This window comes from Echinops telfairi, unplaced genomic scaffold (assembly GCF_000313985.2).
Source record: "Echinops telfairi isolate 266 unplaced genomic scaffold, ASM31398v2 ScPeMD7_7419;HRSCAF=8457, whole genome shotgun sequence".
Lineage (NCBI taxonomy): Eukaryota > Metazoa > Chordata > Mammalia > Afrosoricida > Tenrecidae > Echinops > Echinops telfairi.
The window spans coordinates 3203980-3223202 of NW_022111319.1; the positions used below are offsets into that span (position 1 = coordinate 3203980).

At 35.4% G+C, this 19223-nt stretch overlaps 1 protein-coding gene across 1 annotated transcript in view; it reads left to right on the top strand.

The window, feature by feature from the left end:
- Nucleotides 1-19223, top strand: part of BRWD3 (bromodomain and WD repeat domain containing 3) — a 159649-nt gene that overhangs the window by 113057 nt on the left and 27369 nt on the right. Inside the window, exons 21-27 of the mRNA XM_045297364.1 lie at nucleotides 430-576; nucleotides 4820-4896; nucleotides 11277-11445; nucleotides 12013-12126; nucleotides 15825-15932; nucleotides 18059-18183; nucleotides 18852-18934. Of these exons, the coding sequence (XP_045153299.1) occupies nucleotides 430-576; nucleotides 4820-4896; nucleotides 11277-11445; nucleotides 12013-12126; nucleotides 15825-15932; nucleotides 18059-18183; nucleotides 18852-18934 (823 nt within the window). The remainder of the gene's footprint in view (nucleotides 1-429; nucleotides 577-4819; nucleotides 4897-11276; nucleotides 11446-12012; nucleotides 12127-15824; nucleotides 15933-18058; nucleotides 18184-18851; nucleotides 18935-19223) is intronic.

Sequence of the window (19223 nt, forward strand, 5' to 3'; positions counted from 1 at the left end):
GCCCCATAGGTTTTTTAAGACTGTAAATCTTTATGGAAGCAGATTGCCAAATCTGTGCCCCTCAGAATGGCTGGCAGATTCGAACCATCTCCTTATATACCATTAAGAAATACAGACTGGTGTAGATATGTTACTTCATATTGTGAGGATTCTGAATAGTATAGTTTTTATAAATAACTGAGTGAGGAAATTCTTACATGCCACATTTTCAATATTGTCTTTAGCTTGTTCACAAAGTTCTCAAAATAGGAGAGTGATGAATATTAATGGTATCGTTGTATCTGGATGTTCTGCTTTGCGATGTGTCACCGCCTCTTGCTTGCCTTCCCATTCCCTATTTAACTGATTGAATTGACATATGTTCATTTTGTTTATTACTTGAATTCTTGATTTTCATTTTATAAAATCTTTTTTCCTTATTATCTATAGAATGATTATCAGCCTAGTTGTGGGCGGTCTTTAAGAAGGACACAGCGCAAGCGTCAGCATACTTATCAGACACGTTCCACCATAGAGCACAATTCACCAGCATGTCAAAATTCTGGTGTACAAGAAGAATCAGAGAGTTCCTCAGAGGTTAGAAATCTGTTGTTTATTCATTCAATAAGAACTTTTTATGTCATCAATTTGGATTTAGTTTTATAAATCACCTCTTTAAAATACAGTATTTCATTTATTTTATAGTAAAAGGTTTATTCACTTATAGGGCATTTTATGGACAACTTTTGATATCATAGTAAATTTCTTTGTATGTCTTACCAGATTTTTACCTCAGATATTATTTTGTTAGAGTATCCAACAAGACAGTGAAAGTTTGAATGAGAACATAGAAATAGAGCAATCTCCTGGAAACAAAAAGAACTGTAATATAAACAGTGGTAGCATATTAAATTAATCCTAGAATGAGTTGGTTATGTAATCAGTATAATATAAATAATCTTTGTTATTATTTTACCCAGTCATGGAGCCTACTTACTGTCAATTTTTTATTTCGGACCTTATTTCTTTCCCTTGATTTTATTTAGTTTGGGGTGAATGTACACACGTTAGGTTCCCATTTGCCAGTTTTAACACAACTTGTTCATTGACATTAGTTACACTTATCTGACTGGTTGCAACGTTTTTTTCGTGTCCTTTTTTATTTCCAGTACTTTAATTTCCCTGCCCCTGTATATTCTAATTTTTGCCTTTGAGTATTGTCGATCCTTTGATCTCATACTGATGGTTTTTGTGTAGTGTATATGTCTTAATCTCTTAATTTGTGTGTCACTCTGTTGCACTAAAAGATGATCTTGGGACGTCGGCTCGGTTTTAGGTTTAAGTAGTGTCTCGGTGCAATAGTCTCATATAGTCCTTGGCTCTCTAATTTCTGGTTTCTTTTACTTTTTTAAAAAATAAGAATTTGATTTCTACTATTTTTCTCTCATTTTCTCCAAGATCATTTCTTGTGAGCCTTGTCAGAACATTAGTGGTGTTAACTGGGCACCATATAATTCTTCTGGTATCTGAGTACATGAGCTTGTGGCTTATGTAGACTGTTTCTTCTCTGAATTTTTGGTTACCTTAATTCTATTTTGCTTCTGGTGAATAGAGGACCAGATTATGCCAATTGACTGACTAGTCCTACGAGCTATGGTCCTAAGCTTTCAAACCCAGGAAACCGGTCTTTAGTTATGTTTGTGAAGGATCTGTAACTTGTGTCAGTAAATATATGTATCTGTAGCCATGAATTTGCCTTTATATGTTCCTGAGCTAGTCCTAAGGCGCTCTTGTGGCACTGTCAGGTAAATGCTCGATCTCTTGCATACCTACCGCTCTCTCCGTGTGCCTGTGCTCATGGTATCTTTATATGTATTTATTCTTATCTTCTTAAAAGAGGGTGAATATAATACTTGACTTGTATTACTTAGCATTATACCCTCCAGGTCTGTCTTATTAACTTTTCACTGACTTGTCATTGTTCTTTATGGTTACATAGTCTTCTGTGTTTGTACTACAATTTGCTTATCATTTATCATCCTGATGGGCACTTCCAAATTATTTCCATTTAATTGCTATTGTGAAGAAAGCAGAATGGACATTGGTATAGGTATTCATATGTCTATGTGTGTCATTATTTTTACATCTCTAGGGTATATGCCTAGGAGTGTGATTGCTGGATCATAGGTTTATAGTCTTATTCCTTGTTGCTTTTAAAAGTGCTGTACCATTTCCCATCATGGTTATGCCATTTTACAGTCCCACCAGCAATGGATAGGAGTTCCAGTTTTCCCACATCCTTTCCAACATTTGCTGTAATCTATTTTTTTATCAGTGACATTTTAGCCAAGGTAGTTTTGATTTATATCTCTCTTGGATATCCTTTGTGATGAAGATTTTGTTCCTGTCATTTGCCTAATTTGTAATATAGTTCATTATCATTTTGTTGTTGAGTTGTTGACATTTTTACATATTTTAGAGATTAGACCCTATTGGGTAAGTTGTTCCCAAATATTTTTCCCACTCTGTAGGTTGTCTATTTACTCTTTTAATGACTTCTTTTGATCAGCATAAGGTTTTAACTTTTATGATGTCCTATGTATGTATTTTTTGTCTTTTATTTTTGCAGTTATATTTCCTCCTGTTTTGTTTGTTTGTTTGTTTGTTTGTTTTGCAAAAGATTAAGTGCTACAGTTTTCTCCCTATGTTTTCTTCTAGATCCATGTTTTCTTTCTTGATCCATTTTGCGTTAGGTTTTTTGCGTATGGCGTGAATTGTAGATTCTGTTTCATTTTTCTGCAAGTGAATATCCAGTTGTGCCAGTGCTGTTTATCTTCTCCAATGACCCCTTGTTGAAAACAAGTGTCCATAGGTGTCTTGGTTTAATTCTTGGTTCTCAGTTCTGGTCTTTCACTGGACCATTACCAGACTGTTTTGATTATATTATGTTTTGATGTCAGGAAGTATGGGCCTCCTTCTTTGTTCTTTTTCTTCCATATTGCTCTGACTACATAGGGTGTCATTCCTTTCCCTGTTTTTGTTGAATTTGAATTAGGATTGCATTGTATGTGTAGATCACTCTATGTAGAATTGACATACATACATTATTTCACAATGCTAAGTCTTCCAATTCATGAGTATGGAGTGTCTTTCCATTTTGTAGGTCTCATTTAGTTTCTTGGAGTAGTGTTTTCTCATTTTCATTGTGTAACTTTTGTTATGCTTCTGGTTATGTTAATTCCTAGTATTTTCCTTTGGAAACTATTGTACAGCTTATTATTTTCTTGATTTCATTTTTGGTGTATTCTTTGTTAGTGTTGAGGAGTCCAACTTATTTTTGTGTTTTGATCTTGTACCCTGTAGTGGTGCCAAATTCTTATATTAATTCCATTAGTTTTCTTGTGGAATCTGTAGGATCTTCTGTGTATAGGATTATGTCATCTACAAATAGAGTTGCTTCTTCCTGTCCAATTTAGATACCTTTTTTTTTGTTTGCTTTATTGCACTGATTAGGAATTCCAGTACAGCATTGAATTAAAATGGTGGTAATAGGCAGTCTTATCTTGTTGCTATTCTCAAAGGGAGGGCTCTCAGACTTTCTCCATTAAGTGTAATATTGGCTTTTGTTTTTGTATATATGAATACTTTACTTGTTCAAACATAACTTCTTTATGGCACTAGAATAAGGAATATAGCAAATTTTTAAATGTTCCTCCCATTTGTAGTTCTTTCCTTTTGTTCTCTTAACAATTGTATGTGCCAGTACATAATAGGGGCTAAATTGTGCACTGGCAATGTATGGCACCCACAATGTTCCTTCTCCTGTCAATCATGATTCTTAGACTGTCCTTTATCAAAATAATACCCCTCAGCACAAAAACTTGATTTTGAAGAAATGATCCCATATTGATTTAACTCCCCCCCCCCTCTAGAATCCACAATCAGGTTCCAAACATTCTCTTTCTTCCTGAACTCCTTGGCATCATCTCCCGCTTACTACCACCTGAAACCCTTATTCTACTTTCTGTTCCCATAGGTTCATCAATCCTGGGTTTCGTATATTGAAAAACAGAAAAAAACATTTTAACATAATAATGGTATTTTGGTAGTATTTTTTAAAATAATTCTCTTTCTACTCTTTTAAGTGAATATATATGAAAGAATTTTTGTTCTACAATTTGATTAGAAATAATTCCATAGGTAGGTGGTATAGATAAAACAAGATAGATCATGGAATAATTGTCTAAGTTGTTGATATTATATATACAAAAGTTCGTTATTTTCTGAACCTCTAGAGGTATTTGTTTGAAAATTTGCATAATATTAATAATTTTTTGTCCATGGAAAATAATTAACTTGGTGAAGGCATGTAGGTATTTCTTTTTTGGCATGTAGGTATTTTAAAGGAATAGTTAAGAAACTTGTAGATAGATCTAAGTAGTGTATTTTATCTTTGATATAATAAAGATGTTTCATATCAGTTGCATAGTATATTCCAGAAAAATATTTTAAACTTAATGTGATTGTTTCAGATATACATAGAAAAATGATTCTTTAGTTTGTAACTGAAACATTGTGTTTTTGTGGGAATAATAAGTATGTTATAATTAGCATTCGTTGTTAACTCTAAGATTAGAGATTCAAGTCTACCCCGAGTTACCTTTAAAGAAAAGCCTGGCATTCTACTTATAGGCTGCAATTGAAAATCTGGTTAGCAATCAAAAATCCTCTGGAACATAAGTTCTACTCAGACACACATGAAGGTGGCTTGGGTTTTGTTAATTAATAATATGTTAACTAACAATACCAATATATCTCAATTGTTTGTTATCTATTGCAGGAAGATGAAACTGTTGGCACAAGTGATGCTTCAGTAGAGGATCCTGTCATTGAATGGCAAAGTGAAAGTTCCTCCAGGTAATTTTGATCGTTTTTTTGGTCAAAATTATTCATTGATTGTCATAATATTATGTTCTTATAAGAATTTGGTCAAATCAGATTTAAAATAATATAACAAAAAATATGGATTGGGAAGCACCAGGATCGGTTGTTTTGTCCTAACCCTGCCAATATCTTTTGGGACTTGTTACTCTGAGTTTTAGTTTCTTTATCTATAAAGAGGTTCTTTTAAAATACAAGAATCTATTTCTTGGCAGGTTATGTATATTTATTTCAGTTTTAAAGCAACCAATGTTTTAAAACTACTGTTTCTGGAACTAAGGTTCAACCTTTTCTGATTACTCCCCTCCACCTATATAGTTGTGGATGTAGTCCCTTTCGCCTCCCTATCCCTATTCACCTTGCCTGCTTCTTTATGTGTCCACATGTAGATTAATGTTTGCTATTAGTGATAGTGCAAGATTGTGTATGCAGTAGTATTTACCCTTGTATCTTTCCATGTCTTCCTTTATAGTGACATTGTGCTGGTCAGCCTTTCATTTTATTGTATATTGATTGTCTCCTTAATCCAAGTTAGTAGGTGTCTACCCTCTCACTACTCCTCTCATCCCTGGTTACCTTCATTTTTTTTTTCCTGTATGTAAACTTTTCCTTGACTTTTTATAATAGTGGATTCATACATTACTTGCCCTTTTGTGATGGATTTATTTTACTTAACATCATATAGGTTCATCGAAATTATGAGGTATTTTACAGATTCTTCATTTTTTAATGTTCCATAGTATTATATTCTATGTGTGCAATGGTCAAGCTACTGATCAATTGGTGAAAATTTATCAATTGATGTCCTTATCTCTTTACTATTATGATATAATACTGTAATGAATATGGGTGTACATATACCTGTTTTTGTCCTGGCTGTTACTTCTTTAGGATATATACCTAGTATTGTGATTGCTAAACAAAAAGGTATTTATATTTTCAACTTTTTAAAGACGTACCATACATATTCCCCCCAGTAATATGTGATAGTTTAATTTCTTAACACCTTCATCAGCATTTGCTCTTTTTGGACTTACTAAACTTAACTATTATTACTGGGGAGAAATGATAGCTTGTTGATTTGGCTTGAACCACTAATGGCTAGTGATCCTGAGCATTTCTTCACATGCTTGTTGGTCACATTAATGTCTTCTTTGGTAAAGTGCTTGTTTGTATCCTTTGTCTAATTTTATATTGGATTGTTTATCTTTTTTGCTGGTGAGGTTGATATGTTGGATATGCTATCAAGTTTTCTCCCTAATGTATAGGCTCTCTTTTTACTCTTTTGGAGAAGTCCTTTGATCCACATAGGTATTTAATTTATAGAAGATCTCAGTTACTATATAATTTATTTTGTGCTATGTGTGCACTTTAAAATTATGTTTGATAATCTATGCCATTGATTCGGATCTCTGAGTTTTGTTTTTTTTTTAAGTTTTTCTATTTGCTTATTTTTAATAGTTTTTATGTCATATAATTCATGGGCCATCCAGTTCAATGATTTAAATGAATTGAAAAGAGTTATGCAATCATCACCACAACCAGTTTTAGGACATTTCCTTCATTCTTATACCCATTATTATTAGCTCTGTATTACCCCTTCTCCCCAAACATCCTCTCATATAACCCTAAAGAACTATTTTAGTTACTGTCTCTGTGGTCATGGTTATGCATGGGATGGCCAACTGCAAAATCAGCAGTTCAAAACTTCTAGCTGCTCCAAGGAATCAAGATGGGGCTTTCTACTCCCTTAAAGACTTCGAGACTCATAAACTCACAGGGTCAGTTCTACCCTGTCTTAAAAGGTTGCTATGAGTTGGCATCAACTCAATGGCTGTGAGTTTGGGTTTTGGGTGTTATATAAAGAAAATTATACAAAAATACGCAAGAACAGCAAAACACAAGAAGAGCTGAATCCAAGAGAATGTAGAAGATAACAGAAACTAGAACAAATTAAAAATTAGTCAAGAGGGTAAACAAATGGTAAGATGTTAAATTTTAACCTAATTGTATCTGCATTAATTGAATTTACAATGCACTTTATGTGAAGACAAGACTATTCACATCCCTGGTCATTGTTCTGAGGGAGTTCAATGGAGGCTTAATCCTCTTGGGGAGTCTGCAAATGAATTTTGTGATTTCACTCTCTAAGTTTGCCTCTCTTTTTAAAAATAATATTTATAATTTTAGGTTTCACATTTATGTGTTTTATCCATCTTTGAATATTTTTGTATGTGATGTGAGATATGGATATTGTTTCATACTGTGCTGCAAATGGATATCCATTTTGTCAGCACCATTTTTTAAATGGTTAAAATGATTGTTCCTCATTTAACGGAACTTGGCCTTTTGTTTAAGATCAGCTTTTCTTAGGTAGAACATTTTAGTTCTGGATTCTCTATTCTGTTCCACTGGTCAATGTATCTGTCATTGTATCAGTACCGAACTATTTTGACTACCGTTATTTGTGTTGTAGGGCTTGGAAAGTGTGAGACCTCTTCCTTTGCTTTTCTTCTTCACTTATTTGCTTATCTGGGGTCTCTTTTCTTTGCAGATAAAGTTAGTGCTTGGTTTATCCATCTCCTTAGAGAATATTGATAGAATGTGGATCATGGTTACATATTATCTGTAGATTGCTTTGGGATTAAATCTCTCTCATGATGTTAAATCTTCTTTCCATGAGCATCTGTGGTAAGGTTTATCCAAAGTGTTTTATTTTTTTTACAGTAGTTGGAAATGACATTATTTTCCTTCTCTTTTTAGAATTTTTCCTGTCTGTTCTACAATTGGTTCAAGTCTGTTCTTTTGTCTTTTCAACATATTAACTATTTCTGAAATTTTAATGTTCATCCTCTAGATTTCCAATTGTTCTTTTTATAGTTTCTAATATCTATTTATTTATTTTGTTGTTTTCCTTTTGTATTGTCTTCCTTTATTTTTCTAGGGTATTGTGTGTATTTCCTTGATATTGTTTATGGTTTCTTTGAGTTCTTAGAAGGCTCTATATACTATCTCTTGAATTGTTCTTTATTTTGGATATTTGCTTATGGTATCTTTGCCTTCCTCTTTGTTTGGTTTGAAGTCGTTTGTCTCTGGGATGTTTTAGTCTATTTATTTGTTGATTATGTGTTGGCTTATTTCATTATGATGGTTTTGCTCTAATTTATATCCAGATGTTCAGGTTAGAAGGTTTATTAAATTTGTTGTGCTTTTGTTAGAATTTATTTTTATCGAAGTTAAAACAGTCTTTTCTATCTTGATATCATCCTGACTTATGTGCTGCTTTGGTCGCACTTAGTTTGGCAGTACTGAGACTTGTTTTCCAGGTTTTTGGAGTCTCTGGAGTATAGGTGTTGGCTTCTGTTTGCTGGACATGACGAACAGCTGCGGGTAGGTTGAGCAGGTGTCATTCATAGTATTTTGTTGATGCAGTGGTTCAGGAGCAAGTCATGGCATTCACCCTTTGGATGGGTAACAGGTAATATGTGTGATATAGATATGGCTAACTAGTGGGAATAAAATAGCTGCCTACCCCTGGATTGGCAGAAAATAAAGAAGATGGGGTGAGGGAAAAAAATGAGGATAAGGAGTATGGGGGGAGGAATAAACAAATGAAAAGTAAAGAAAACCCAGAAAGAATAAAACCACACGACATTAAGATGAAATGAGTGTTTGGTAGCCTTGTTTCCCCTTCCAAATCAATAGCCGTGGTAGAAAGTAGCTAGAGCTCCTCTAGGACAGATTCATGCATCTGCATACCTCCAGTAGCGAAGATGGCAGGCACAAGTCTAAAGTTCAGTGAGAGCAGGTATAGTAAATGACAGGGACGGTAGATATATCTGCCCTCCCCTGGCTTCCCTATTGCCATAAGGCAAGAATCAAATATGCCTCTATGCTCCTTCCTTCATTATTATTCTGATACCAACTGTTCCTCCACACCACTCTACATCTTTACTGAGTTTGGTAATCTGTTGATGTGGCCACACAGAACTCACAGACTATCCCCACAGTTAAGGGGATTTATTGGGGAGGCTAATATGTTACCACAGGTCAGGATCAGCAAGCAGTAATGATACAATCATTGTTCTCCTTAGCTAGCAGCCATGTCTCTCTCTGGTTCTCAGCCTCTCAGCCGTGTGGTAGCCATGTCTCTCTCTGGTTCTCAGCCTCAGTCACATGGTCCCTTGACCTTTGCCTCCATGGGGAGCTAGTCCACCTGACACTCTGTTCCACAGTTCCATAGTCTTAGGCCAGATAAGGAGAAAGTACCCCATAGTCTCAGTGCTACTGCTCTGAGTCTCCATGCCACCATCTGTAATGCTTGTGGTCTCAGAGGCCTCTGCCACTTAAGACATAGATCTTGAAGGTGCTCTTCCAGGGTCTTCCAGGTTTCTTCCTTCTCTTTCTGTTTCAAAGATGACTCATCCTTATAGCCAAGTGGGAACAGGGGGGTGGTAACAAAAACTGTCCAATTCCGTCTCTCACTGTTAAACCTTGCTTGCATAGTTCCACCTAAACCATTGGTGAAGTTGCAGCGTATTGGGGAGAAGAGCCATATTAAGAAACTTTATGGCTGTAAAGGGAAGCAGCCCTAATGAAATTAGAGTGTTGAGTGGCAAGGAGGGGGGAGTACCTAGCCACTGGATTTGTAGGGTGGAAGAGGCTTCAACCCTGGCCCTCCTATTTGTCACTGGACAGGGGCAGCAGGGAAAGTAGGAAAGCACTTATCCAGTCACCATTCAATGCTGGCATAGGCCCGATGCACTTCTAGGCAAGCATAGGCAATTATTCAGTTCCTGCCCAGCCTCAACCAAGGAGGATTGGGTGTACCCAGAGTCCACTCTCTCCAAACACAACTCATAGGACTTCCCCTCCTTATGGGCCGTCAACCGAAACATCTAGGACTGTCTACTAGTGAGCTATTTCCTCATCCTTGGCTGGCTCCCCTAGCCCTATAGTTGCTCCTGGAATTAGAGAAGCAACCGTTTCGCCTGTTTTACTGCACTTTTCCAGATCGAGCTCATGTCTTTCTCACCTTGTTTAATTCTGCATCTACCACGATATGTGTCCGTTCCAATGAGGACTTCATGAAGTCGACCTCTCCTTACCTGGGGGTTTTGCATTTTGTTTCTCAAAGTGGTTGTAGATGCAGTGCTCGGCCCAGGCTCCATTTCTCTTCTCAATCACTCTTTTGTTTACCTTTATAAATGGTATTCAGTCCAGACTTTTATCTTTTCAGTTGATGCTCAGAGTTCCAAGATGATTACCTGTGTGTACCCCACTTGTTTTTTGTTTTTTTTGATGTCTCTGTTGTTGACATGTTCAGTGGAGTTTGTCATCAGGATGAAATCTTGTCCCCATCCCCAGGTTCATATTTTTAAAAACATTTCGTGATTTGGTATGTTGGGCCAGGTTGTCTAGAGACACAAAATCAGTGACACTCATACAGGGAAGAGCTTTATCATGAAGAAGTAATTTGATGTCAAGAGGGCATCCCAGGCCAGTCCTGCTCAAGTCCACACGTTTGATGCGAGCTGGGACCCTCTTCAGACTCATATAGCTACAGGCTGATGACACAGAGAAGTGAAGCATGAAACAGGACGCTCACAGGCCAGTGATGCAGAGTCACGTGGATCCAAAGTTGATGGCAACATGGCAGAGTACCAACACGTCTCAGGTTCAGTTAGCCGGCTTAGGACCAGCCACCCCTGGAGGCAGGCAGAGTCCCAGCAAGCAGGAAGATAAAGTGGCAGAGGGAGAGAGAGAAGTCCCAAGCTTCTTGCCTTTTGTACAAAAAAGTTTATAACCCAAATTTCATCAGACTGTGACCCAATGTATGTGTTGCCCCCCACCCCAACACTACCCAGGAGTGTCTAGTTGACACCCCCAACCATCACATTTGGATAGAGATTTTAAATCCTATTATAGGAAACAAAACATTCTACTTCATCTAAGAAACATTTCATTATAATCAGTGGTTCTCAACCTTCCTAATGCTGTGACCCTTTAATACAGTTCCTCATGTTGTGGTGACCCCCAACAATAAGATTATTTTCATTGCTACTTCATAACTATAATTTTGCTACTGCTATGAATCATAATGTAAATATCTGATGTGCAGGGTGTATGAGGCGACTCCTATGAAAGGGTTGTTCCACCCCCAAAGTGGTCACGACCCACAGATTGAGAACCGCTGACTTAGATAAGAATCATATTGGTATTTCTTTCTCCCATGTTAATTAAAGTACAAATGATGTCACTTTAAAGGTTTTTTGCTTAAAAATGATTATCTTCAGTTATAAAACTAATCCATTCCTTCTCTATTTTATATACTTATAATTTTGCTTTATTTACAGTGATTCATCTAGTGAATATTCTGATTGGACCGCAGATGCAGGGATAAATTTGCAACCTCCAAAGAGACAAACGAGACAGACAACACGGAAAATATGCAGCAGCTCTGAGGAGGAGAATGTGAAGTCATTAGAAGAAAGGGAAAAGAAACCTAAACAGACTAGAAAGAAAGTATGCACTTTTGCATTTTGTTGTTTGTTTGCCTTTGACATTTGAATATGTTGTGCTTGACTTTTTCTTAAGAGTAACATTTCATCTGAGAAACTAGGTAATGATAGTTTAAAATTACTTCAGAATACAAAGATGTTTTGAAATTTATGTTTTATTTAAACTATAGGCTCTTTGTAGCACTTATAAAATAATAAATCAGCACAGTATAAAGTCCATTTCATGTCACCAGTTATACATTTCTGTATTTTTTAAACTTTTAAAATAGAAAAATATGGTAATTAAATTATGTAAGACTCCCCTTCCAGTTCATTACGTATTTTTATTTCATTCCACTGAATTTCTTTCCCCCTCTATAAGTAAAACTGGTTGGTTTTAGATGGGAAGGATAGTTCCTATCAGGAAAAATTAAGCAACACATTAAATAATTTCTTAATTATTTTAGTTGTATGAAATTTATTCAAACTCATATGCAAAAATATATTTTCGGTTTTATTACAGTCCTATGTTTGTAACATTCTCTATGTCTTCATGTATTTATGGTGTATATATTTGTGAACTGTATTTTAGAAAGGAAGACTAGTTTCTTTGGCCGGTGAACTCAATGAAGAATGGTTTGCCCCTCAATGGATCCTGGATACCATACCAAGACGTTCTCCATTTGTCCCACAGATGGGAGATGAGGTAATTATTACCTGCTCTTTTTATCTCTTATAGCCTCCGGAATAAGTTCATTAATTCTAGAACATTTATATTCTTAAAATTATTATGTTTTATATACTTTTATTTTAACTGATTTGCTTAATTGTTTCGTCTTGTGGATAGTTAACTAAGAAGCAAAAGCAAACAAACCAGTTGCCATCAAGTTAATTCTGACTCATGGTTATGCCATGTGACAATAGAACTGTGCTCCTTAGAGTTTTCATGATTTATTATTTTTTTGGGAACAGATGACCAAGCCTTTCATTTTAGGTATCTCTAAGTGTTTAGGACTTGAACCACTAGCCTTTAGGTTAGCAGTAAGTAGTACATTAATCATTTATACCACCTAGAGATTTTTTTAAGAGATAATGGGAGCTTACAATATTAATCTATTTTGTTAAACTCGGTGGTACATCCTAGTAGCCTTTAAGACTGGTGTATATTAAGTAATGATAATTGTTCTGGTAATGAGGAAGGTGTATAATAGACTCACACAGTGAAATATGCCAAATACATAATTTTAATAAAGTAACTCATAAAGGCAGAAATACTGGCATACATTTTATACAAATGATCTCTTAATAGGTATGCTACTTTTAATCTTATCTATTAAAGCCCTTCATCTAAATATCATTTACCCAGGTACACAGTTACCACAGATCTTTGATACCTTCTCCTCAATATGATCTCTAATTCCCACCTAAATTATTCCTCCTTATGGTTTCAACCCACCAATCAGTCACTCCTCCATGGGAGAAAGTCGAGACTTTATGTAAAGATTTACCACCTTACACACCCTATATAAGGTCTCTATGAGTCAAAACTAATTCACTGGCAGTGCGATGATACATGTTATATTCTATGTTGTATTTATAGTTTTATGAGTGGGGCTTTAAAAGTTTGCAGGAAAATTCTATTATCTTTTAATTCATCTTTTTCCACAAACTTTTTGAAGACGCTCTCACTTGTCTACATGTATATCTATATTCTTGAGGGAAAAACATTTCTTTTTATGCTTCATAAGTATCTAGTATTTGTGGACTGTAAGAAGAGAATACATGATAAATACTTTCGGAATAACATGTTTAATATTAGCTTTCTTAAAATTATATTTTATGCTAAGACTTAACTCTATATTTATCATTCTGCTAACTTATAGTAGCTAAATTATAAGTAGAAAAAGATTTACATAAAATCGTTGGCAGCATATGTCGGTATATTATTTAAACTCATAGTTTAGTGTTCTTTTATTTTACTTTCTTTTGCTTATCGTCACCTTCACTTTAAAATTATTGACAAGAAAGAAACTTTTATTTTAATGAATTGAGAGCATGGTAGTAAATCCTGCCCTAAAAGAACTGTGTAGTTTCACCAAACACTTGAATACATTTTCCTTTCATGTCAGGTTAGTTCTGATGTGAATGCTTAGAATACTTTTCATTTAATCTTAAAATGACTTAATTTTGTGTCCTGTATGTGATTATAACTATGCACACACACCAACACATGTGTGTACACATATACATGCCCACCCACACAAGGGTTAGTAAACATATATTGCTATAAAATAATAGAAATCTTTATTAAACCAAATTTCAAAGTATTGTTTATCAACGTATTCTCCATCTTGGTCTATATATTTTTGAATGGCATCTCTCAAACCCTTCCCCCAAAGAATTCTGCACTCTTTAGTTTATACCATCAAAACGACTATGGCATCCTTGAGGGCTACCCATTGTGTGCCTCTTCAAAGTTCTTTTCGTTTTGGAAACAAAAAGATGCTTGAAAGGAAAGGTTAGTACTCTAAGGTAGATGAGGTAAGGTTTCCCAGCAAAATTCTCATACGACAGTGCTTGCTACCTTCAAGAGTGAGCAAGTACATTGTTATTATGAAGAAGAATTCCTCAGCAAAATGTTCCTACCTTTTTCTAATCAGTGCAGTTTTCTGTTTTCTTGAAATGTCATAAAAGGCCCCATGATCGTCCTGTATCCATCGAGAAAATCTATTAAGATTCCCACTCACTGCCATCAAGTCCAATAAACTGTCACCATAACTTTTGGAAATGACCTCTTTGCCTTCGTTTGAACTGGCAAACAGATCTCCTCGGAGACCACCATTTTGGTGGGATCATTTTCTTAACAGCTTTGTTGGCATATAATTCACATATACAATTCAGTAGTTCAATCATATTAAAAAGAGTTGTATAGTCATCTCCACAGTCAATTTTACAAAATTTACTTCTTTCTGGTAGTCATTGTCATCATTTCCCCATCTGCCTGCAACGTCCCCTGCCACACCCTCCAAAAAATCAATGCAGTCACTGTTCTACCCTGCCTAGATTTCATACATAAAACAAAGCAAAATACAGACAAACAAATGAAAAAAATATTTCAATCTGCATGATAGCAAGGCTATTCAAATCATTCGTCTATGGTCAGAGGGGATTCACCAGAGGCTTAATTCATATGTGGTCTCTGTGAATGGATTTTGGGCTCCCACTGTCCTTGATAACCTTCTACAAACTGGATGGTCACAATTTAAGCTCTGACTTGATTCCCTCCTTTGGATTTAGTTTTTATTATTCACAATCCTTGGTTCACTCAGGTTTGTGTATTTCTTCCAAGTGGGCCCAGTTCACGTCTCACTCAGATGCCTGCTTGTTTGACGACAAGCCTTTAAGACCCCAGATGCTCTTCTTTCTAATAGCCAGGCACCATCTAATTTCTTCGCCATACTTTGTTATAGCACTCATAACTTCAATCATCTCTTCATGAGGGAGAACATTAAGCAGGTCCATGCCATAAGAGCTGATTGTTCCCAGATTGGGGCTAGAATGAAATGTGAGCTCAAAATGGTTGAATGTCTTTGAAGGTATCCTAATTAGATGAAGACAAATGTATTACTCAGAGAATTTTTCTGCAGGCATCTACTGATTTTAGAAACCTTTTTTTTTTTTTTGGAATAAACCCATGTACATATGAATTGGAACCTTAGTAACAATACTTGTTATTTACCCCTGTGTGAGTGTTTGTGTGTGTGTGTGTGTAGTGGATAATATTAGTATTAAAGTATTGATATTTAAAATATCAGTTATATCAGAAATGTGGGTGAAGGCAGACAGTGGAAAACATAAAATATGAAAATAAAAATAATTTATAAATTAGAAAGGGCTCACGAGCATGAAAGGAAGGGTGGAGGAGGGAGGGGAAAAAAGAGGAGCTGATACCAAGGGCTCAAGTAGAAAGAAAATGTTTTGGAAATGATGATGGCAACATATGCACAAATGTGCATTGATGTCTGGATTGTTGTAAGAGCTGTAAGAGCCCCCAATGAAATGATTTATTAAAAATTAATAAATTAATTAGATGTAAGTTATGACTGGAAAGATGACCAGTTTTGTGTATATTCATTTAGTTATTTTAACCATAGCAGACTTAGAAAGTCACTAAGGTTAAAGTGCATATGTGTGTATTGTTTATATTACATGGTACTTAATGCAGGGCTATATAGGCATAAGTACTGAATGAACATCATTTAATGGTAAAAATAATTTTTATTGTACATTTTTAAAAAAATTCCAAGTGTGGCCAACAGAAGAGAGTGTTTAAAGGTGCATTGTACTGTATAGAATTATTAAAAGAGGAAGCTGCTGTTTAATACCTTATGTCCTTTCTTTTAGCTTATATATTTTAGGCAAGGGCATGAAGCTTATGTGCGGGCTGTAAGGAAATCAAAAATATACAGCGTTAATTTACAGAAACAACCATGGAACAAAATGGACCTCAGAGTAAGTTTGCTAATTTCATAAGCTCTATCATTGAGGTGGATTTTTAATTAAGTTATTTGACAACCCTCTTTTGCTAAATTTCATGCATACTTTGCTGCTAATTGTGTGTTCAAGATAAGACGATACACAATACTCTTCATACAGCTGAGTGTTGTGGGATACATTTATACTTTTCTTGAGTTTATATGCTTTATATGGTCTTAATTATTTCACCTAATTTCCTTCGCGTCCTCTAGGGCAGTGGTTCTCAACCTTCCTAATGCCGTGACCCTTTCATACAGTTCCTCATGGTGTGGTGATCCCCCCAACCATCACATTATTTTCGTTGCTACTGCATAACTGTCATTTTGCTACTGTTATGAATCAGGCAACCCCTGTGAAAGGGTCATTGGGCTCCCCCAAAGGGGTCGCAGCCCACAGGTTGATAACCGCTGCTCTAGAGCAAAGCAGGAGAGTTCCCTGGTCTGAATATGTTCCCCATCAGCAGCATTGTACAAATCAAAAGTTCTAGAACTGACTAGATAGCTTGACTGTAATCACCCTCAAAGACCTGTCAGATCTGGATTACATTAAATATCATATATCTCAAGAACCTTAAAAACTTACAGTGCTTTGTGGATCAAAGAATAAACTATTTCCTTCATTGTTTTCAACATGCTAATCATCATATAACAACCCTTCATTTACCTGAAAAACACTATAAAGTTGCCCTCCAGATGCTTGTTGGAAAAGCAATAGAAAATAAAATGCAAACCTAAATAGAAATTATACACACACACACACACACACACACACACACACACAAACCTAACACACTACCAAGAAGTCAATTCTGACTCATTGCAACCCTATATGACAGAATAGAACTGCCCCTGTAGGTTTTTTGAGATTTTAAATCTTCATGGGAACAGCTAACCTCATCTTTTTCCTGCAGAGATGCCGATAGATTTAAACTGCAGACCTTGAATGCATTACACACTATGCCACCAGAGCTTCTCATTCATATATACATACATACATAAATACATACACACATACATATATTTATATACCTATAAAATTATATTATTAAGTATGTCATTGATACATAACTAAGTGAATGTTCTGGCTCACTAATAGATGACAACCACCTTTTCTGAATCAGATGGAAGTTAAGTTCTCTTTTAGGATCATGGGAATAAGTAAAACATAATGGTTTCTTATTTTTCATACTAATATTATGGTTTCAGGAAATTGTGGGAGACCACCTGTGTGTGGTGTAAGAGCATGCGCTTTTGGAATGACACCTGGATTTCAATACCAGCTCTGCCATATACTAGTATATAACTTTAAGCAAATTATGTGTGAGGGTCAGTTTTGTCATCTGTTAGATATGACTAATAATGCAATAATGGGAGATAGTATTATAGACATTTTAAAAAGTTTATGTCTGCTCCCAAAACATATGCATGTACACCTATGCATTCACATAGTTTATTTCTGCTAACAAAACAGCTCTTAGGCAGGCAGAACATGGAAAATCCCCTATAGAGTTTTCTCAAATATACATGACTACACATTATATCAGATGTACTGAATTAAACCCACTACCATTGAGTTAATCGCAACTCATAGCAACTGTCTCAGGTAGAGTAGAATTTCTCCACAGGGTTTCCAAGTCAATAACTCTTTATAACGTAGACTGCCTCATCTTTCTCCCACAAAACAGGTAGTGGGTTGGACAGGTGACCTTTGGGATAGTAGCTCAACAATCAACTCATATCACCACCCAAGAAACCATACCAAAACTCCCTGGCATCTAGTCAGTTCAAATTCAGTGTCCCTATAGGACAACGTAGAACTGCCCCGGTGGGTTTCCAAGACTTTAACTCTTTATGGGAGTAGAATGCCCATCTTTCTCCCATGGAGCAGCTTTTGGTTTTGAACTGCTAACCACTGAATTAGCAACCCAATCCATAACCCCCTATGCCACCATAAGCTTCAACCTATTAATGGTCAGGAACCTTGTCTTACTTATTACAATTATATTCAGATAAGTTTATATCATTTAAGTAATAATGAAATATTATGCAAATGATAGGCAGTTTATTTTGAAAATAATATTATGTTGATATTTTCATGAATAGGAGCAAGAATTTGTTAAGATTGTAGGAATCAAATATGAGGTTGGACCACCCACGCTATGCTGCTTGAAACTTGCATTTCTGGACCCTATTTCAGGCAAAATGACTGGAGAATCTTTTTCTATTAAGTAAGTAACTTTTTTCTGGTTCTCTGTCGCTGTGTGTGTGGTGTGGGTGTGCGTATTTGAATATTTATTGTGTACCCTATAGAGTATAGGATTCTGGAAGAGGAAACAACACAGGCTTAAAAGTACAAAGACCAATGTGTAATTCTTGATTTCTCCACTTAAGTGACAAGTTACTTAATGTAAAATGAAATATAAATACTAAAATAGCTTTCTCAGAATAAAAGGAAACCTTTACAAAGTACTTAGTTCTATGCTTGAAATACGGTGCTTTCTTTTATTTCTGTTATAGTAAATAAGTACATGACATATCTTCAAATTGAGCTTGACATAGAGAAGGAAGAACATCAATTCTAAAACCTAATATATAAAATGCTTATCTTAAATATTAAGGGCACTCATTGATATCATTATGTTATTAAGGTAATGCAGCAGTAGGCAGGGAACTGCTGAACAGATCATTGCATATGGGGTTTATTTAATTTATGGCATTTCTAGGAAGCTTTGTAATATTTTGCCTGATAATTCCACATTTAAAATGTCCTTGGACATTTAGTAATATGAGGGAGCTTCAAAAAAGTTCATGGAAAAAATAGAATTTTCCACGAACTCTTTGAAACCCGTTTGTATACACTCTATATTGATTTACATCTGCTTTATTTTTTGAATAGGTATCATGACATGCCAGATGTCATTGACTTCCTTGTGCTGCATCAGTTTTACAATGAAGCTAAAGAAAGAAATTGGCAGATTGGTAAATATAATATTGTCCCTTATTAATTGTGAAGTTTTGAAGTAAACTACCTCTTTTACTCTCATTTAAAAAACATAAATAAACTAGGTGACCAGACATGTAGGCAAAACAATCAGCCAGATTAGAAGAATTAAATTAAATTTTCTTTTCAGCCTTTTCACACATCATGCATAGCCTCAGATGTGTCAATAGATACCTTCTCTACTACAATATAAACCAGATTAGAAAGAAAATTGTCAAATCAATTGACCTAAAACAGAGCACTTGATATTTGGATGTGTTAAACAGA